At 59.2% G+C, this 20,190-nt stretch overlaps 1 protein-coding gene across 5 annotated transcripts in view; it reads right to left on the bottom strand.

The window, feature by feature from the left end:
- Window positions 1-235: 235 nt before the first annotated feature.
- The window catches only part of HDAC7 (histone deacetylase 7), an 89,524-nt gene continuing 69,569 nt past the window's right edge, over window positions 236-20,190 (bottom strand). For 4 of the 5 annotated variants that reach the window (XM_072847384.1, XM_072847386.1, XM_072847383.1 and 1 more), the window contains exons 2-25: window positions 16,390-16,586; window positions 14,597-14,687; window positions 12,444-12,555; window positions 11,836-11,951; window positions 11,546-11,668; window positions 10,925-11,034; window positions 10,382-10,498; window positions 9,976-10,174; window positions 8,880-9,088; window positions 8,363-8,572; window positions 7,367-7,592; window positions 6,747-6,880; window positions 5,969-6,089; window positions 5,661-5,710; window positions 4,451-4,558; window positions 4,164-4,219; window positions 3,819-3,906; window positions 3,383-3,502; window positions 2,855-2,952; window positions 2,642-2,760; window positions 2,311-2,444; window positions 2,117-2,201; window positions 1,741-1,879; window positions 236-1,119 (exon numbers count right to left, since the gene is read on the bottom strand). In XM_072847384.1, the coding sequence (XP_072703485.1) occupies window positions 1,074-1,119; window positions 1,741-1,879; window positions 2,117-2,201; window positions 2,311-2,444; window positions 2,642-2,760; window positions 2,855-2,952; window positions 3,383-3,502; window positions 3,819-3,906; window positions 4,164-4,219; window positions 4,451-4,558; window positions 5,661-5,710; window positions 5,969-6,089; window positions 6,747-6,880; window positions 7,367-7,592; window positions 8,363-8,572; window positions 8,880-9,088; window positions 9,976-10,174; window positions 10,382-10,498; window positions 10,925-11,034; window positions 11,546-11,668; window positions 11,836-11,951; window positions 12,444-12,555; window positions 14,597-14,687; window positions 16,390-16,586 (3,008 nt within the window). In that variant the 3' untranslated portion in view covers window positions 236-1,073. The remainder of the gene's footprint in view (window positions 1,120-1,740; window positions 1,880-2,116; window positions 2,202-2,310; window positions 2,445-2,641; window positions 2,761-2,854; window positions 2,953-3,382; window positions 3,503-3,818; window positions 3,907-4,163; window positions 4,220-4,450; window positions 4,559-5,660; window positions 5,711-5,968; window positions 6,090-6,746; window positions 6,881-7,366; window positions 7,593-8,362; window positions 8,573-8,879; window positions 9,089-9,975; window positions 10,175-10,381; window positions 10,499-10,924; window positions 11,035-11,545; window positions 11,669-11,835; window positions 11,952-12,443; window positions 12,556-14,596; window positions 14,688-16,389; window positions 16,587-20,190) is intronic. The other variant, XM_072847385.1, reaches the window with a different exon arrangement.

Raw genomic sequence — 20,190 nt, 5'->3', positions numbered from 1 at the left:
GGAGAAGAGGAGCCCACCGGGGTGCTGGGGGTGGGCTGGGGTGCAGCTGCAGGGCGGGCTCAGGGGGGTGACTGGAAGACAGCTGGGCTGCCCCTGCTTTAGGGATTCCAGGGGTCTACATGGATACAGATCCTCAGGTCAGCAGGTTGCTGAAAAGGGTTCAAGGCACCTTGGTAACATCCACACGAAGCGGTGTTTGTTCCCAAAATTCCCATGGAAAGAAGAGTACGTAAGGTTCACATTAGCACACGTCAATTGTATATAGTGCAAATCAGAGCCCCAGCACCAGAGGGTTCACGCTCTGGTTAGTGGTTAGGATGTCCCACGGGTGCAATCCTGGGCACTGCAGACACTCCAGCCCTTGCTCTTCCCCAGCTGCAAGGTGATCGGCGCATCATGCACAGCCGTCCAAACCCTTCTCGTGCAGAAGGAGGTCATACCCCGTCTCACTGTCACGCTCACTCCCTCCTCGTGCCCTACCAGAGGAAGGGGAGCCAGGAAGCCTTCATGAGAAGACACAGAGAGCCTGTCCCTCCCGAGCAAAACACAGGGCTGCTTCTCAAAGGCATCGCTGCCTGGCCAGAGAGGAGCTCTGGGTGCAGTCCCAAAGGCGGCTCTAACCACCCACAGCACGGCCACAACATCCATCCCAACACCCACCCCCTTCCCCAAGGGTGAGGAAGATCCCAGGAGAAGGGCAGGTCTGCATCTGGCTGCCACCGCAGCCAGAGGGGTGGAGGCCTGTCACGCATGTCCTCAGAGGGGTTTCAGGTCCCGAAGGTTGGGGACTGATTGCAGGCACGGTCTAGGTTTGCAAAGGCCACGCCGTGCAGAGGGAGTTTGTGGTTTTCCATCGGTCCCGAGCAGGAGGACATCTTCCAAGGTGGCTGCAGGAGCATCCTTTCTGGGAGACCTGCAGAGGCAGCAGCCAAAGGTCCAGGCCATTTCAGGACCATGACTCGGGGAGTGAGGATGACGTGGCAAACGGGAAGCCAGGAGTGAAGAGCGAGCGCTGGGCTCAGGAGAGTCCAGCCACATCCTGGAAGCAGGGGAGCAGAGAATGTCACCGCTCATCACTGGTTCATGGGCTCCTCTTCCTCCATCGGCTCGTCTTGTGGCCTGAAACGGAGAAATACGACACATGAGGTGAGGAGGAAACCTGTGTGACACAACACACCCCTCTCAGTGTCAAGGGGCTTTCTGGCAAGTCCAGCATCTACACAACGAGCCTCACAGTGCTTCCTGCTCCACCAAGACCTACGTAGACTCTGGCTGAGTCCTGGTGAGGATGAGAAAAGGCGGTGGGCAGGCGGGGACCCTGCTGAAAGGAGGTGATGAAGCCCCACACCTCCAGCCTCCAAGGAAGGAAAGAGGATTTGGTCTCAGTTTCATCTTGTTTGGGAAGCGCCTAGTACTGAATCCCCCAGAAGCCAATCCAGGTCCTGGCCATGTGGATGCAGGACCTCACCCCACCACCCACCGATGCTGAACGCTGGGGCCAAATCTGCCGGGATGTGAGGATTGCAGGATCAGAGCTCTCGGCGGGGAGGACGGTTGTAATTTCTATCTCCCACAGCCCGAGACCTGCTTAAAGCCAGCACTGTCCTGACCTCCCTGAAGCTCGCCTGGCTGTGGGACATGGCCTTTCTCTGCTGTCACCCCCGTGACAGCAAGGCTTGGACCCAGGCACACAGGGAGTAAGGGGCACCCACATCTCCCAGGATCAACTAAGAGCATTACCTCTTCTCCACCATCACGGCCACCGAGAGGGAGGCCAAGGCTGTGACCGTCTCCACCTCTTCTGCCTCATGGTGCTGCGCCTCCAGGAAGGAGCAGCCCAGCTTGGAGGCAAAGCGCTGCACGGCCACCCAGTATTTGCCTGCAGGAGAAGCAAAAATCAGGAGGTGCCAGGATAGGGGTGCCCCAGGTCTCCAGGCTTCCCTTGCAGTGAGTGCACACATGGGGCATCACCCTCCCATGAGGAGGATGATGATGGAGGGCTCCACTGGGGTCTTTTATGCCAAGGAGGTCATGGGGTTTACTGGAGAGGGGAGGAAACGCTAACACGTGGCCTTTCCATGTTAACTAACTGAGCCCCCGGCCCTGGGACACTCACTCTGGACCTGGATCACCGTTTCCAAGGAGCGCACAGCGTTGGGGTTTGGTTTCTGCCTCATGCTTTCTTCTGGGAGAGGGTCCAGCTGCAGAAAAAAGACACAGGGGGTCAACAGGAGGGAGCTGTGCCCCCGGCTCGGCTCGCTGCCATCAGTACAGCCCCACAGCCACGACCCGCTGACCCCCAGCTCTCACCTCGTTGCCCAGCAAGGCTGACACGCAGGCCTCGGATGCATCGCAGATGGCCGTAAGGTCATGGCCACCTTCTAGCGCAAGGACGATGGCTCCGCCAGCCAGGCTCATCAGCTGCTTCGTCATGTAGCCAAAGCCTGGAGGAGAAGCCCAAGGGGTGGTTGCCAGCCTCCCTGGCCGAAACGCTGGGGCCCTGGCCCTTGATGGGCTGGTACAACCCCAAAGATCTTCCCCGGCTCCCTGGAGAGCTGCCACCCCTACGCCACGGTCCCAGCCTGGGTGGGCAATGGGAACAACCTGCCCTGAGCCAGCGGCACGGCTTCCACCTCCTTACATTTAGCAGAGACTTTGTAGCCGCCCAGGGGTGGCGGGTGGCCATCAGCCGCATCGAAGCCAGCCGACACCAGCACCACATCGGGGGAGAATTCGTGTGCAATTGGCATCACCACTGTCCTGCGTGGGCAAAAAACAAGTAAGAGGTGTTAAGCGTTGGCTCAGCCTGACACAGAGGGAAAGAGGAGATGAGCAGAAACACAAGGAACAGTACCTGAAAGCAGCCAGATACTCAGGGTCACCCATGGGGGGGTCGAGCCCTCCAGTCCAGGCTACATTGACATTAAATCCCTCGCCGGGGCCAGCACCAACCTGTGAGAGAGCAAGAACAGCAGTGAAGGCCTGGATGTGGCCTGCAAGGATGCTGGGGCAGTGCCCTGAGCAGGCTCCGTTGCTGCCAGGCTCCGGGGAGGCAGGGCTGGGTGTCCCGGACCCCCTGCCCTGTGTCAGGGCCAGAGGAGCCGGCTGGCTTTGCAAAGCTTGCTGAAGAGCAGCAGAAGCTACGGCGTTTTCCTGACGTTTCCTGACGTGCCGCTGGCTGCAGGCTGGGACAAAGCCTCGGCTCTGCAGCCAGCTGGGTGAACCAGGCAGGATCAGGCATCAACGGGCAAGGCACCGACACAAAACTACCCCTCTGCTCAAACCTGGCACTGCCCTGTTCTGCTGGCCGTCACCTTCACCACCAGCGCTGCCGCCGCCGGGCAGAGCCGCATAGACCTCGAAGCCTGGTGGTGCTTTTTACCTCGTCAGCAGCCCCGCTACCAGGGAAAAAGTTGCCATCATCGTGACGATGCAAAGAGATGTAGAGAACGTCAGGGTCTCTGTAGAAGATCTGCTGGGTCCCATTGCCGTGGTGGACATCCTAAAGAGAGAGAGAGATTGGGAGAGCGTTCTTTTTTTCAGCCTTGAGGGTGGCCCAATAGCCTAACAGAGCTAAAAGCAACTGGATCGCTACCCTGCTCCAGGGCTTGGTCCCCCAGCCCTGGGATCTGCTCCTGCTCCCCCACCCTGACATGCCGGGGGGTTCCCAGCCATGCTCCTGCAGCAGTCCCCGAAGGAGGAGGTTGCGCTGCTCTCTGGTCTATCTCCAAACCAGAGCTGGGAGGAGGTGCAGACACCCACTCCTGGGGACGTCCTGGGGAGGAGCAGGGACACGCTGGGGGACAGAGGGGACTTACCCAGTCCACAATGAGGATCTTGCTGAGTTTCCCTTTCTGCTGCAGCTGCCTGGCGGCAATGGCCACCGAGTTAAAGAAGCAGAATCCCCTGCAAAGAGGGAGTTGGAGCTGGTTAAAGCTCGGGCCCTTCCTGAGCACCCTTTCCTTTTCACCTGAGAACGCCAACCTTTGGGGTTCATGTGCTCCCCAAAGGGTGGGCTCTCCCTCCCCTCTCCCTCCAGCCTGGATACAGACGGGTCCCGGGGGAGGTTAGTCTGGATCCATCTGATTTTGAGCCAAGGAGATGTTTTTTGGGGCTTCCCACGTGCCAGCCCAAAGCCCTGTGGCTTGAGAAGGGGCCCTTACATGGCGGTGGAAGGATCCGCGTGATGTCCGGGTGGCCGCACCACAGCAAAGCCGTTCTGGGGACAAAACAAAGGCGAGGTGATCAGAGCTGCTGCCCCAGCATCACGCACCCAGCATCTCCACACCCCAGCTGGCCGGTCCTGCCGCACAGGGACAGCCAGGGACGGAGCCCGCAGCAGCGCAGGGCTGAGTGCACCCGGTGCCAGCTGGCGAGGCCCCGCGGCCCCGCTCTTGCCCGGCCATGGGGCGATGTGCAGCTCTGCGACCTCCACACGAAGCCAGCCTACCTTCAGCTCCCTGGTGGCCACCTTGAAGGCCAGCTCGGTGACGCTGCCCGCGGCCCAGCGGGCAGCATTGGAGGAATGCAGCTCGTTCCAGATGGTATCACTGTCCACCTGGAAGCAAGGGGATCGGTCAGACAAGGACAAGGCACCGGTGGAGGAATCTCAGTCATGGGACCCACGCTCTCTGCCAGCCGCCCTGCTCGGGGCCAGGGGTTGAAGTCCTGCACAGGCTGAAGGGCCAGGCACCGTGGAGCCGGACCACCTCGCACGCAATGGGGCAAGCTCCCCAGCCCCCAGCTGAGCTCTGCACGGAGCATCTCACCCTGCACCCAGGGGCTGGAAGGAGTGACTGAGAAAACGCTCGTTACCTTCTTTATCTTATTTTATTGTTTAACCAAACATCTTGGTTTGATCAGGATCACGTCAAGGGCCGAGCCAGAGCCGGAAAACTCAAGTCTCTTCTGATCAACGCCATGTGTGCAACTCAAAGGCTCCCCTCTGCCCACGGAGAGGGGCAGCTCCAGCCCCCCCGCCTTCGGGGCATGGGCGAGAGGAGGGCAGGGAGGGGGAGGCAGAGCAGGGAAAGTAGATGCAAACGGGGCTGAGAAGAGCTGGTGCCCAGCAGCGGGGGCAAGGAGGAGGAGAAGAACCAGAAGAGGCAGCAGGAAGGCATGGAGTGAGACCCTTCCTGAAAGAGAGAGAGAAGGACAGAGACGGGGGGAGAGAGGAAGAGAGGAGAACGCATTGAATGGAGAGAAACCAGGGCGGCAAGCTGTGAAAGGAGAGGCCACAGAAGTGTCTGGAGGGTGACTGGCGAGCTGCTGTCCCCACAACACCGCTCCCCTCCCTCAGTGGAGACCACGGCTTGTGGCTTCCCCCAGCTGTCCCACCAGCTCGCTCCCTTCTAACGCCCCGGGCTCTTAGAAATGGCTGTGAGGGGCTTTTGGTTCCTGGGCCCCTTAGAGTAAGGGGACATAAAGGATCCCCTTTCAAGGGTGGAATGCTTAGGACCATCCCAAGGACAGGGGGAAGCTCCGATACAACGACATCTTGCCCACAGATGGAGTGCTCCCACCTGAGGCTACCCAACCTTGGCAGCCCAAAGGCTTCGGGAGCTCCCTCTCTACTCAAGCCCAGGAGGAGGCCCTCAGTGGGGACAGAAGAAAGGAACAACCCTGTCCAAAACTGGCCAGAGCAGAGATCGAGCACTTACCCCCACCCCTCCGCAGGGCAGCATGACGAACATCCGCTGCGACAGGATCCCTGCAGAGAGAGGGGACAGCGAGGACTTCAGAGCTGAGAAACTGCGGAACGGTGGGGGACAGGGCGCATGGCACAGGGGTACCGAGGAGGGAGGTTTGGCCTGGCTGCTCGGCCAGCATTAGGACCAGCCTCCAGGGAGGCTGCTTGGTGCGGTCTCCATGGCTGAGGGTGCTCCGAGACCTGGTATGGACGTGTGGGCAGTGACAGGCAGAAGGCGAGGGCACTGCTGCCTAGGGAGCGGTGTGGATGTGGACTCACCTGCCAGCTTCCCGTTGTCCAGTTTCAGGCGGTTGAGGGGATTGGTGCCGTAGAGGAAGACGTGGCGCTCGGTATGGACGCACTGCAGCTCTTCCAGGGTGGCCTTGCGTCCCCGCAGACACTGTGGCAGACAGGGGCTGTGACCAAGCTGCTCCAAGTGGGAGACGTGGGCTCTCCCACCCACGCACACCAGCCTCCGAGGGCGGAGGTGGCATGTCCTGATGTACGAGCACAGCCACACCTTGCGGCACCACAGCTGGGGAGGCAGCTGCAAGGCTGAGTGCCGTGCTTCTTGCATTGGATTGGAACTTGAGCACCCCTCATTTGCAGGCAGAGATCAGGCAGGAAATGCCAGCACCACCTTCCTACCATCGTGGAGCCCTGTGTGGACCAGTCAGCCCAGCTAGACCAGGACAAGGTTTCTAACAGACTGGAGCTGACACTGATGTTCTCCGAGTTGGCAAAACGCCCCGTTCCAGTAGGGACCATGCCTCTCCCTACGCCCATCTTCTAGCAGAGCAGACTGCTGCTGCCATCCCAACCTGGAGATGGTCAGACCAGCAAGCTCTGACTTGGCACTGCCAGCAACGGACAAGTTCAAGCCCTCTCCCAAGGTCTTTGTTGCCTGGATAATGGTGGCAACAGGCTGAGAAGATCGGGGAGCAAAAGGGATGGAGGTGGGAGCAGGATACCCTATCACACTGTTAGCATGAGACCTGCTCATACCAGCATCCCCCTCCCAGAGAGGCGTCCGGCTCCCACCCTGCGTCCGGCTCACCTCGCACTGGCTGCGCAGTCCTCTCTCCTGCAGACGGGACCAGATGCTCTGGATCCTGCCCGCGTGCTCCGGGTGGTTGCTGTTGTCGCCGCAGGAGCACTGGTGTTTGAGCATCACTGAGTCATAAACCAGCCCTGCAACGCACAGGGAGAGCTGCTGTCCCAAGACTGGACTGGACACCCAGGCCTCGATGGTGCTGACCCTACTTCAGCTCCTTTTCAGGGGCTGGCTGAGACCCTAAATGCCCGTAACTATTTGCTTTGATTGAAACACCTCCATCAAACCATGGGAGCCTCTGTCCCAACATGCGTGAAGCAAATCCTGCCTTGGATATATGAGAGCTGAACCTTGCCAGCGTCACTGGACCAGGATGGCAGTCAAGGAGCCAGATGGGCAAGTCCTCCTTGGAAAAGCCACCTTAGATAAGGAGAAAGGACCCCTCATGGCTTGCTTTGCTCTTTTTGCAGCCAGCCAGAGCACTCCCAAGCGTTTATGAGTCTGGGAGTGACTGGGACTGATGCTAAGCTGCCCCTGGGCATCCCCACCTCCCTTCCAGCTCCTGTCCCCAGCCCCTGCTGCTGCTCCAGCTGTGACAGCTCCGTGCAGGGGCCAGGCTGTACCTGTTGTGAAGTGTGGCTTGGCTGGCTGCTCCTGCACAGGCAGGGAGAGCGTCTTGGAGGCCGTGTCCTGGGCAGGAAGGGAGATGGTCGCGGTGGCAGGAGATGACTGGGCCCTGGAGAGGGGCCTGTGCCCTGCATGGATGGTGGGGGCCATGGGGGAGTCGGCCAAAGGCTGCCGCTTGAGGAGCTGCTGCTGCACGCGCTGGTAGGAATCCCAGAGATAGGCCTGATGGAGAGAGGTGGCGATGAGCATGGCCTCCGGAGCGAGGCACCAGGGCGGTGAGAGCAGCATCACCCAGCCCTGCACTGTGCACCCTCCATGCTGGGGGCTCGGAGCTGGTTTGCAGGAGCTGGGACACGTCACGCAGCATCTGCTGCTCTCTGCTGGCTCAGCCCCGCAGCGCTGGGCAGCCTTGCTGCAGGGCGCAGCAATTTGGTGACAATACCCAGCAATCTGGGGACGATGCCCAGCCTTGCGGACACCAGGGGTGGCTGCAGCTCTCGTCCCTGTCCTAGCAAACTGCCCCAGGCTCAAGGAAGGTACAGACATGGTGCCTGTGTCCTTACCCACACCGCACCCCTTTATGGAGGTGGCTCTCAGGGTCCGATCTGAGCCTTCCCAGGCTCAGGATGCTACCAGCTTTGCTGGGTTTGTGCAAAGCCTCAAATAGGAGACACCAAGGGATGAATTAAAAATTGCTCCGAATCACAGGGCAGGGATCTCTGCACGCTGCCTGCAGAGGACTAATGCTCAAAGCAATTAAGCCATGACTGGAGACAGGGACAAGGCTGGGAACTTCACCACTTACAGCCCACTCCTGAGCCTGTATGAAGGCTTTAAACCACCCCAAGGGCTCCATGCAGCTTCAGACAGCCAGAGAAGCCATCGTCCCTTTTCCCCATGGACTCCTTGTGCCCAGAAGGGAGAGGGCTGCTTCAGGCTGGCAGCCCGCAGCCCTCCCCAGGGCTCTCCCATCCCTGCCAGTCCTTGGGTACCTGGTGTAGGACAAGCTCCTCTTGAGGCTGCATCATCTTCTGCGTCCTCTCGGGCTCCTTCACGCTGCTCCCCGGTCGTGTGGGCTCCACGCGTGCCCTCGCCGGGTCACTGCTCTCAGCCCCGGCCTCTGGGAGCGTCCCCTCGGCCTCCATGTCCTCTGAGGAGGGGATCTGCCGCAGACGGGGCTTCTCGCTGGATTTAGCCATGCGCTGCAGCCAGAAGGGTCATGAATGAGCACAGAGAGGTGGCAGGGGACAGGCCAGGCCGGGGAGGCCATGGGGGGTGGCAGGGCATCTCGGGGCAGGAGCACAATGGATGTGAGAGTCAAGGAAGCTGAGCAGGTACCCTCAGCTTGCTGCTACGAGTATGGGCAAGGCAGCATCTCCATGCCTGCCTCTAGCTTGGCCCTGGACATCTGGTACTCACTGCCCAGCAGGGAGGGTTGCCATCTTGCACCCTTCTAGCATCTGTCTCCCATTGCCTCCTACACGCCTGGGGTGGGCCTCCATAACTTACCTTGCCCAGATGCGTCTGCTGCTTGAGTCTCTCCAGGAACTGGGTGTGATGCTGCTGGTACACCAGTTGCTGCTGGATGGCCTTGGGGTTCTGGGGCAGGGGCTCCGAGCGGGTCCTGCCCAGCGGTTTATGGTGGCCTGGGAGTGACAGGCGCTCTGCCGAGATGAGTGAGGGGGCGAAGGAGAAGGGGACCGTTCCCAGACCTGGCACTGCAGGGGAGACGAAGGAGAAGTGAGGGGTGGCATTGTCTGCTGGGCAGACACGAGACCCTGCAGAGCTGGGCAGGGCAAGCAGCAGTGCTGTCTGTACCCATGCAGACTATCTCCAGACAGCCCTAAAAATTACACTGATCCAGCCCTGGAGCTGTATCTGGTAGGCTAGGATGGATGGGCTGTGTCTTTATGGCTCCCCTCCTTCTGTCCCCATTGCTTTGGCATCACACAGCTCACAGGGGTCTGGGGACAGGATCTGGCTGACCTCAATCATCTCAGGCCCCCACTCAGCTTCATCCTCAATGGGAGAAGCTTCCTTCACTACAGGTATCACAGGGCAGGGACAGATGGAGCCACGAACCAGCACAAAGGAGCCAGTTCTCCTTCTGCTACAATTAGAGTGGATTACCTAGGGGAGCTGGGGGGAATAAGGCAGCTAGAGGCACAGCCAAGAGGTCTGAGCTGCCCTGCTAAACGCAGGGTCTGTAGTGAAATCTGCTGGCCTAGGAAGAGGCAGGAAAGACGCCTGGAGGGGGGCTTCTGGGCTGCAGGAAAGGTGAACGGCTCCACACCAGCCCAGCTCAGGCCAGGCAAGGGGCAGCTGGAGGGAAGAGCCAAAGCTATGGCGCGCTCTGCATTGTTGAGGCCACGGTGCATGCAAAACTCTGGTTTCATCCATGGCAAGGACATGCTTGCTGGCTAGCCAGAACCAGGGTCAACATCTTCCATTCCCTTGACCCCAGCTCACGGAGGAGTAATGGAAAAATCACGGCCACTGGGCTTTCCCGGCACCCAAAAAAACTGCCTGCCCCAAGCGAAGCTCCACACTGAGCCCTGGCAGCGCTGACACAGCCTCAGTGCCTGTCACCAGGCTCGACACTTACCCGCCACCAGCGGAGTGTGGGTGACTGAGGGCTCGAGGATGATGACAGGCTGGAGGCGAGGGGATAAGGGGCTCCCAGCCTCGTGCTGCTCCAAGCCAGCTGGTATGAACATGGGCGAGTGCGTGCCCGTGAGGACAGGTCCGTTCACCACGGGCACCCGGTGTGCCAGGCTGGAGAGGGGGCGGCGATCTGCCTCTCCCTGCAGAAAGGAGGAGGACTGGGTTAGCAACCCGCCAGGACACAGCAAGGGGAGGGGACGGCATATCCTCACCGTGCCCACGGGCAGCGCCTGTGAATACTCACAGCCAGTGCATGCCAGGAACCCCAGGCCCAAAGGAAAGGGCTTGCCCTGCCCCGCGGGGACCCTCTGCCCAGTTCTGGGGCTACCTACAACCTGGCTACCTACCCTGGCACTAGTGGTAGCCGGCAATCCCAGCGTGATGGCCGGAAGGGAGGCTGCACTCTGCAGGGCAAACTGGGCCAGTGAGCTCTCCTGCATCATCAGGCGCTGGGCGAGGGGCGTCTGCACCAAACACAATTCATTAGTCTCCTGCTCTGGCAGTGGCAGAGCTCAACGTGGGACAAGCAGCTTGGGCACGGGCAGCAGAAGAGGGTGGCTGAGCCCCAGCTGCCTGGAGGAACGCCTTGGGCCAGGGCAAGGGGCATTGGGGCCCAGCGGGGAGAGCACATACACTAGGAGACAAGAAATACACACTGCGAAGGACGGCAGTGTGTCAGGAGCAGCGCTGGGCTTACAGAAGATCCCACTGTGCAGGGAGAGCAGGGCTAAGGGCAGTTCCTGGGCAGCGGGGTTCAGGGCTGGGGTCCCCGGGGGTGGGTGCTACCTTTGCCTGAGCCTAGGATGGGAGTGGGAGATCAGGGCACCCAGCCCTGGGGTCAGGAAGCCCCAACCCGTGAGACCTCTGGCTGTGAGGCCGTCAGAGCTCACCTCGTGGGCCATGCCGGAGGCAGCGGGGAGGGCTCCATGCTCGGCGGGGAGGCTGTCGTTGGGAGAGCTGCAGCCGGACACGGGGGTGCTGCTACTGCTCGGGGAAGAGTCTGCACAAGGAATAGAAATGGGGGTGATGGGCACAAGCACCTAGAGAAGGGCTGCACAGCCCCTGCCCCGGCCCTTCATAGCCCTCCCTCCCTCCAACAGCTGCCCACCGCCCTCCGAGGGCCAAACCTCCCTTTGACGGCACGGCACAGTGGAGATGGAGCCGCCCTGCCAGCATGGCAGGCACCACACCACAGCGAGGAAGCCTGACCAGCTACATTTGCTCAGCGCCTTGGACCTTTTCAGCCTTGTAGGTCCATCCTGGGCCCGAAAAGCAACAGTATACAGCTGCAGCAACATCCTTTCCTAGCTCATCTATCCCTGCACCACCATGGCAGAGAGCTCCATCCATGGGCTGTGCCCCGAGGAGGACACCGATAACGTGCCGAGCCCCGGAGACACGACCCCCAAAGCAGATGTGGTGCAGGATCCTGGGCAAACCGTAGCTGCTCCAGCCTGGCCCCAAGGTCTCTCCAAACCCCCAAGGTATCACCGTCCAGGCAAAGCCCTCACCAATCGCCTCAGGCGGCCGCCTCTTCAGCGAGGGGGGAGCGCTCTCCTTCCGCGTCAGGGGATTCTTGCGTCGGTCAAGGCACTTCCTGGGCTTGCAACGCACCTTCAGGTTGGGCTCAGACGCTGCGAGAAGACAAGGTGGTTAGTCCCGGCCCCGCTGCTGATAGGGGCGAGGCTGGACTGGCTTTGTGGGGCCAGGCCACCGCGCTTCTCAGCTCCAGCCATCCCCTGTGAGCGGGCTGCGAGGGTATCACAGCGGGAGGGAGATGGCATTATCCCCAAGGCCTTACCAGTCTTCCGCAGCGGAAAATGCTCTGGGGGGTCAAGAGAAGTGCTGGGGACAGGGGGCAGGAAGGTGCTGAGCACAGGAGGGGAAGGGCCCTCGGGATCCAGAGGCTCCAGAGACCTACGGGGAGAAGCCACCTTGTTAGAGACCTTTCCTAGTTGGCAGCCACATGCCACCCACGCTACACCCTCCAACACAAGGGTGACCCATGGGGCACTGCCTTTCCTGGGCGTGTGCCAGCTCTTTTGCCAGTGGCCAGAAGGGCTTGTCTTGTCCACTACCACAAGCACCCACAGAAGGGATCCAAGGCTGGATTTGCCTTGTTTTGGGACAAAAGACAAGAAGCCTGACAGTACTTTTTGTGTCAGGAGCGGGAAAAGCCATTAAAGTCCAACAAGGTCAGGGAAAACAATGTGGGAGCTTCATCCACCTCTTGTAAGCACTTAACACAGAACCAAGCTCCTCACCCCAACAGACGTTAGCTAAACAATAACTCTAAAGACCACAAAGCAGAAGATAATGGCAAGATCTTGCCCAAGATAAACAGCCACCTTTTCTGGGTCCTGAGCAGATGTCCTGCTTGGGACAGGCCAGAGGATGCCCTTGTTTTACCTGTACGGCATGGCTGAAGGGTTGGGGTTGCTGGTCCTCTCCAAAGCTGCCTGCTGCTTCTTCAGGATGACCTCAGCCAGCTTCTGCTTCACCACTGTGCTGGCCACAGCACCTGCAGAAAGACCAGCAGTGACCACACAGGGCTGAGAGCCAACACAGAGCACTTTAAAGGATCCCTGCAGACATGAGCGTGGCCCCACGGCTCCACAAGTAATGCCAGGATGGCTGGAGACTCCCTACAAGCACACGGACGCTGAGAAAACCCTGTGGAGATGCTTGGTGCAGTTCTCAGGTCAAGGTTGGCTCAGGGAAAGAAAGGCCAGCTGGGGGAACTGGAGTTTCCCAGACTGTCAGGGAAGCATCCCTGTCCCACCCTCAGCTCTCCCACATCACCTCAGGAGGCAGATCTTTTTGCGTGCAGCTCGTTGAGCATTGGGAGCGTGGCTGGTGAGAGGTAGAGCATTGCCAGAGGCGAGTCTCAGCTGCGGATCTGCCTGCTTCATCCGAGCCAGAGAGCAGGTATAAGCTGACACCCACAGAATAAAGAGGGCATGAAAGCACAATGTGGCTCACGCAGCAGCGACAAAACTCCCACGGCTGCATGGGATCCTTCTGAAGCCTCTCCAGAGACACTGTGCCCTGGGGCTCTTTGAGCCTGTGTTACACGCGGCTAATTTCCAGTTGATGGCATACTGCTCAGCCTGTCCTGTACCTCAGTCCCCCCCCGCTGCCGTACTCTGCCCCCCAAAACGGGGACAGCTTGCATGAGAGGCAGCAAGAAAAAAAAAGCACCTCCAAAGAGTTCAGGGGATAGCTTTGAGGCTCCTGAATCTCTTGATGGAGCTGTGCTCTTCCAGAAGAGCATGAGACTTACCACAACCTACCGGCAAACAAACGTTCAACACCTGGCTCCACCGCAGTGGGGAAACACCCCCACGCAGAGGCCTGACTGCTGCAGGGTGTTGCAATCGCCAGCCCCCGGCTGCCGTGAGCCTCCCATGTGGTTTCCCACCTCAGACTAGGGCCCGTTCCCATGCTCCTACCCATGCCAGCAGGAACGCTCTGTGGTTACAACGGGGATGCTCCACGCTTCTGCGCCAGCGTTCGGCACCTCCGAGCACAAGTTAATTAATTAATCTGCATGATTAACTCCCAGATTGCATAAGGGGCTGTGTGTAGACTCAGCCATGCCGAGCTGACCGCGTTCGCAGGAGCTGTTTGCTCAGGAATGGCACGGAAAGGGCAGGCGCTGTGTTTTCAGTGTTGCAATCAGCCCCATCAACCCTTTGAACCGCGGCAGAGAAGCCTGTGCTCCGCAGCCACGTGTGAGCTAAGGGAAAACATCAGCATCCCGACAGAGCTCAGACTGGATGGGCAGGTGGACAGTGGCCTCACGGACACTGGGACGGACGCAGTGCATCCGATGCATGCTGCAGCTGCATCTTTGGCTTGTGATGCCGAGCTCTGCGCGTCCAAAAGCTCAGAGCAAGCTCCCTGCGAGCTCCCTGCAGCGACTGGCACTAGATGGCGCAGGGAGATCGCAGCCAGACAGGGTTTGCAAGCCTTTCTGCCCGGCACGGGGGGACCCACTAACCTCCCCACTGCCACGGGTGCTCCAGCCTGGGGCTTACAAGTTCAAGAGGCAAATTCATGCCCTGCCCAGTGCAGTCACAAGCACCGTCAGCTTGGGTAGCACCGCTGCAGTGGCCGCAGGGAACGACGCAACGTTAGCATGGAGATCTGTTGGCATCGCTAGGAAGGACATGAAGGACAAACACCAGCCAGGCCAGGGCCAAAAAAACCTCTTGCCAGCTGCTAAGTGCAATTTGCTGGCATCGCTGCTTGCTGCTCAGAAGGACTGGACTTCCCCGTGGACACTAAGTTGTTCTCTTGGCCCCAGGCAGGCACAGAGCACGGCTCAGTTTGACGCACAGGACAGAGATGCTGTGGCGTGGATGCTATCACGCCTTTAGACTAAGAGAAGGCAGAGCTTGGTCTGGATAAGGGCAGAACCACCTGCTGAGCCTCCTTCTAAAAGCCACTCTGATCTCACTCCCTCTGTGAGCCGAGTCCCCTGGTTTTGGGGGCATGGCTCCTCGGGCCGAGATGCAGTGCCCGGTGCTGCGTGCCAGCAGACATGTGGAGGCTCTTACTTCGCTTGCTCTTGTCCTTATTGAGGATCTGCCGCAGCTCCTGCTCTTGCTGCCCAGGCTCGGCTTCGCGGTGCGGGGACTCCATGGTCACCTGCAACAGGAGAGGGACATCAGCACCAGGAGATCCCAGCCTTGCCCAACGCAGATGAAAGCCCTCCTACCCCCTCCTCAAGCCCAAGGCATGACTACACGGTGATGGAGCATGTCTGAAACGGTCCGTTATGTCATTTTTGGAAACCTGATGGGCAGCCCTGGCCGACAAGAACATGTTAAGTTGTTTCATCACAGCAAACCGGACGCATCTTTGTCTCCAGAGACGCTCTCCCCAGGGACATTGTAAAACTCAAACCAGTCTGTTTCAGCTTGCTGCCTTTCATGGTGTTTTGACATATCTGTAGCTAGGGCATGTTGTAATACAACAAAAAATAAAAATCATAGTTGACTAAAAAGGGGAAAAAAGAAAAACAACTATTATACTGGTCTTAAAAGTTTGGATCTTGGTGTTTTCCAGAGCTGAGGTTTTCAGAGATGATCCCATTTCACAGGGAGGTCAGAAAGCATCACGTCTGCACAAATGCCTCTAAGCAGCCATCAGTCATGGCAGCAGCAGCATCTCAAACTCTCCTTGTGTGGACCAAGCTGATGCTCAGCCTCTCCCAGAAAGCCTCAGTGTGATTCCCCCAGGGCTTCCAGTCAAGGTTACTGGGACCAGTGAGCCCGTGCCAGCCACCAAGACCGGGGCTGGTGCTCAGGAGCAGACCACATGGGACGTGAGAGAAGCGGATGAGGCTGGGCCTGCTTAGTCCAGAGGAGAGGGGGTACAACTGCATCTTCCGCCACCCAAAGGGGGTTACGGAGCAGATGGAGCCAGGGTCCTCCGAGGAACGCAGCAAAAGGACGAGCAGCAATGAGACAGACGGAGGGAAATCCCATCTGGGTATATGGAACTGATTCCTGCCATGAGCACAGGGCCGCCCTGCGACTGGGACATGCGGGGGGTGATCTCTGTACTTAGAGGTGGTCACAACTTGCCTGGACGTGGTCCTCCGCAACCTGCCCTCCCTCTGACGTTGGCCCTGCTCTCAGCAGGGACCTCCAGAGGAACCATCCAAGCTAAATCTTGCTGTAATTTTGTGACAATGCAGAGTCTGGCAGCAGAGGCTGTGCAGGGCAGGGGTGCTATTCCGGGTGACACTAGAGAATTTCAGTGAAGACTTCCCAGAAAAGCAAATTAGCTTGTAAAGTGAGTAAGCCGTGCCTTTAGGGCAGAGAAACAGTGGTGGCCAAGCGGAGTGGCAGATCACAGACACCAGGCATCCTGTCCAGTCACTCTGGCTCCTCGCTCAGCACACATGGTATGCAGCTGAAAACATTTCCCTGCTTCGCACATCCCAGGAGGCCCCAGCTCTCCTGCTGGCCTTGGCAGGACAGAGATTTGGCCTGAAAGTAAGACATGAAACCCCCCCACCTGACTCCCTAACCGGCCTCCTTGTGTCAAAGAGGTCTCTGGGCTGGCTAAAAAGCACTACAGACTCTCCAGCTCAGGGGAAAGAAGGAATTCACCTGGGAAGGTTATTTTGGGGTTGGGATTTCCAGCCTCTTCCTCCTAATCCCTGCCAGAGACGGGAGCTCAGACAAAGCCAGCCCCAACACAGGGCACCGCTGGCAGACACACATGGTGCCATGAGCTACGTGCTTTGGGGGCAAAATTAATTCTTCGAAGTGCGCGGTCCTCACCCAGCTGCTACCGAAAGCGGGTGCCGGTCCCTCCCTGTACCCCGGGGTGCCCGTACCCTCACGTGCTGGTGGGCGAGCTGCTCCACTTGCTGCTGGTGCAGGCTGGCGAGGAAGAGCTGGTGCTGCAGCTGCTGCGTGTGCTTCAGGGCCAGCAAGGTGGTGTCAGAGCCGGGCTTGACGACGCGCTGCCCGATACGCAGGTCCATGGGGACGGTCTGGGGCACCCGTGGGGAGGTGCACGGGTTTACAGCAGCTGTCGAGACACAAAGTGGGGCACAGCTCAGTCCCTGTCCGGCTTAGACCACCCTGCTAGGTAGGTAGGTAGGTAGGGAAAGCATCAGGATGGGGCCCAGGTATACCCCAATGCACGGGTGGGCACTGCGAGGAACACACCCTGCCATTGCGAAGGGCTTGCCACGCACCATCTACTGCCTGAAAAAGCCTTCTCCATCATCTGGGCAAAAAATCCTGTAAATCATACACCCTTGGAGAGTCTCCAAGGGTTGCAAGGCATCTGTCCCTGACACCACAGCTGAGAATTGCTTTGCAAAGTTAAGACACTCCCGCCCTGCCTGGATGCACAGCCTCACCGCGCGGTGAACCCCCCATCCTCATGGGAATACCTAAAATAGTCCCAATTACACAAAGCGCTGGAGTACCCACTGCAGCAGGGGATTTTCACCAACCAGCTCCTAAAGCCTTGCTTAATTTATCCTGCACGTGCCACGGGCCAGTGCAAAGCAGAGCTGGTCACCCCCAGCTGCAACGAACAGAAGACAAACCTGCAGAAGAGCCACCCAGCCGAGGGATGCCTGCAGCCGCAGTGCTCCTCCTGCATCTCTGCAGCGGGATGCTCCAAAGAACACAGCAAGAAGGCAGCGAGCCAGCCAGGCGCAGGCAGAAAAGGACAGCAACTGAAGGACGCACGGACAAGCCCCGTGGTGTCCCACAAACCAAACGCAGCCGGTTGTGAGGCAGCCGTGGCCACTGCAGCTTCGCGCTTTCGCCACGGGCACTGCAGCACAGGGGAAGCTGGAAACCGGCAGGTGGGCAGGAAATTCAGCACGAAAAGATGCTGAATTTGAAAGGGCATGCTCTTGTAGGACGCAGGGCCAAGGCCACTGCAGAGCTAATTGTTTTCCAAGAGCAGTTTCAATTAAAAAAAAAACAAATGCAAATGTGATTTTATAGACAGAGAACCACACCCTGCGCTGTTCAAACCTCAGCCTCAACGGCATCAGGGAACTTGTGATGATGAGTGCAACGTTGCAGGAGAAATCTCTGCAGGCTCCTGCCCCATACTGCAGCATTTACGCAGCTCTTCCAGGGGGAAACCCGGCAAACTCCCACCCCGGCCCGCACCTCCCTGCAAGGCAAAGGAGCACGAGCGTGTTCACCCAAGGAGGGCACAGGGACTATTAACAACCGCAGGGGCACATCTGTGCAGACGATGGGGTGCACGGCCCCGCTGAAATGGGGCCAGCTCTGGCTTTCCTGCGTGGCCCAGGCAGGAAAAATTCCCTCTCGTTGAGGGCAAACACTTCTCGGCCCCACCTCAATTCTCCAGGACAGAAATGTCCCCAACCCCAGCCCATGTCGCAAAAGGATCTGATGCTCCCAGGAAACCCCATTGCAGGGTTTATCCCGTTCTCTCCCCGTCTCGCTGATAACTGCCTGGGATTTAATCTGTCTCTGGCTAATTTGCTCTACTTGCTACACCCAGCCTGCCCCACCATAACCAGCGTGATACAGAGATTGAGGAAGATTAACAGCCGCAGTCTGAAAGCCGCTGAGCTCCTCTGGCCCGTTATCACGGAGGTCTCGGGGCTGGACACGGTGCAATGCCACGAGATGGGCAGGATGAGCCCCACAGCCCCCTTTGAGGGTCAGGCACGGCAAGAGCAGATGAGCACGTTTCAGCTGCATTTTTGTGAGCGACCAAGCGTCCAAGTGAAGTTACCCTAAGCAAGAAGACCCCAAGTCTTCTCTTTATGTGCCCTTCAACACCTGCAAGAAGCCAGGGGTCCCAAAAAGCCTGACATCCTCCACGGGGCTGACAATTCATCCCAGCACTTCCCGAGAGGCTGCAGCACTTGGTCCCGTCTCCTTGCAGCACGGTGCCAGCACCAGCGCCCTGGGAGGCTGTACCTGCCTGCTGCTCCAGAAACCTCCCAGCTTCAGCAATTCCCAAAGGGCCTCAAATCTTGCTAAACATCTATGATTTTGAAGGATGCAAGCGATAAGCTGGGCTGTTGCCTCCTGCTTCTCAGCTCATGTGTGTTCCCACCTCCCAGTGAGGAGGAGGAGGAGGATGCCAGAGGGACAGGCGCTGGCCAAGCCCCTTGGGGATGCTGAGCGGGAGGAAGGCTGGAGGGAGGCAGTGGCACGGTGTGCGTAGTGCTACCCAATGTGCCGGGCTGCTGGCAGCCAGACAAGGACAGACTGTAACAAGCAAATCTCAGGATGGGAAACGGGGACTTCTGACAGCTCCCAGCCGAGCCAAATCCCCTCCACGTGACGCTGTCTATCTGCAGGAACTTGCTGAAGCTCAGCCGTCCCTTGGTCCCCTCCAGCCAAACGTCACCGTCCTGCTGTATACCACAAAGGGGCAGGAGCTGGGAAATGCAGTGGGGCTGGCGGGGGACCAGAGTCATTGGGCTCAGCTTTGAGACACTGAGACGGGCTGCTTACACACAGAAGCATCGTTCAGAGGGGAAAGTGGGGATACAAGGAGGAAGGGACCAGCCCACCAAGCCACAGCCTCCATCCTCGGAGCTGATGGCATCCAGAGAAGAGTTGTCACAGTCTTCCTCTGCTTGCGATGCTAAAAATGCCCACGGGGAGCTCTCACTGGCCAATGCTCAGGAGCAGCGGTGTCGTTCTCACCTCCCCATCGGCAGCATCCTCAGGCCCAACGCTAACCTTCCAGCACCTTCCAGGGGCAAAAAGGGGCGAGAAGGTCTCGGGGGCAACCGCAGGCGCAGGAGGGGGTATTACAGGCACCTCCAGGGATGGAGGGAGAGACATGACGGTGGCACAGAGCCAAGGGGGAAAGCACCGGCAGGGTCTCTGGGAGTCTACCTCATTTGTTTTAGTCTCTTTAGAAACCAACTCTGAAGCAGCGGAAGAGGAGAAGTGGGAGGGAATGCGTGTGCTGGGGGAGAGGGAGGACGGGCAGGCCAGCGGCCAGCAGCCAGAAAAACAACTCCTCACCGCTTGCCCAGAGCCAGGAAAAAGGCTGTCGAGCATCCCCACGGCCAAAAGGCAGCAGAGCCAGGGAGAGCAGCCGCTGGCAGAGGCTGCGCAGACCCTCCTCCCGCCACGGCCCCCCAGCTCTGTACATCGACGGTGCCTGGAGCACCCCGCTATGCCAGGCCCTGCTCAGCTGGGGACGTTTTGGCAAAACAGGGCTGTTCAGGAGGTGGGAAAGAGGGAAGATGGGATGAAAAAAAGTACCATGGGAGCATGGACTGGCCTGAAGTGCCCCAGGGCAACGCGGGCGTCCCGGTCTGCGCGAAGCCCTGACTTACAGCTTCGCACCCGGCCAGCGCAGGCTAAAGCCACAAAACTCAGGGTGGTTTTCCAGAGCTTAGAAACACGATGCTTTACATGCCGAGTGCCAGGGAGGCGAGGGACGAGGACCGGCCAGGGGCAGCGGTGCTGGGAGCACAACCCAGCCCCTGGGCAGGAGCCTCAGCCACTGTCCCCATGCTGGGACCCCTCCAGCGTGTGGCACCTGCATGCGGCAGCTCCCTAGGGATGCCCCGCATCCCTCCTGCTCCAGCCCCAGCTCCAACAGCTCTGGACCCCTTCGCAAAGCCCATCCTGCCCTGGGAGCTGTTTGTTTCAGCCGTGAC

The sequence above is a fragment of the Ciconia boyciana genome, chromosome 27 (assembly GCF_034638445.1).
Source record: "Ciconia boyciana chromosome 27, ASM3463844v1, whole genome shotgun sequence".
Classification (NCBI taxonomy): Eukaryota; Metazoa; Chordata; class Aves; order Ciconiiformes; family Ciconiidae; genus Ciconia; species Ciconia boyciana.
The sequence above is the reverse complement of the archived record's forward strand: the minus strand, read 5'-3'. Positions and strand labels throughout refer to the sequence as shown.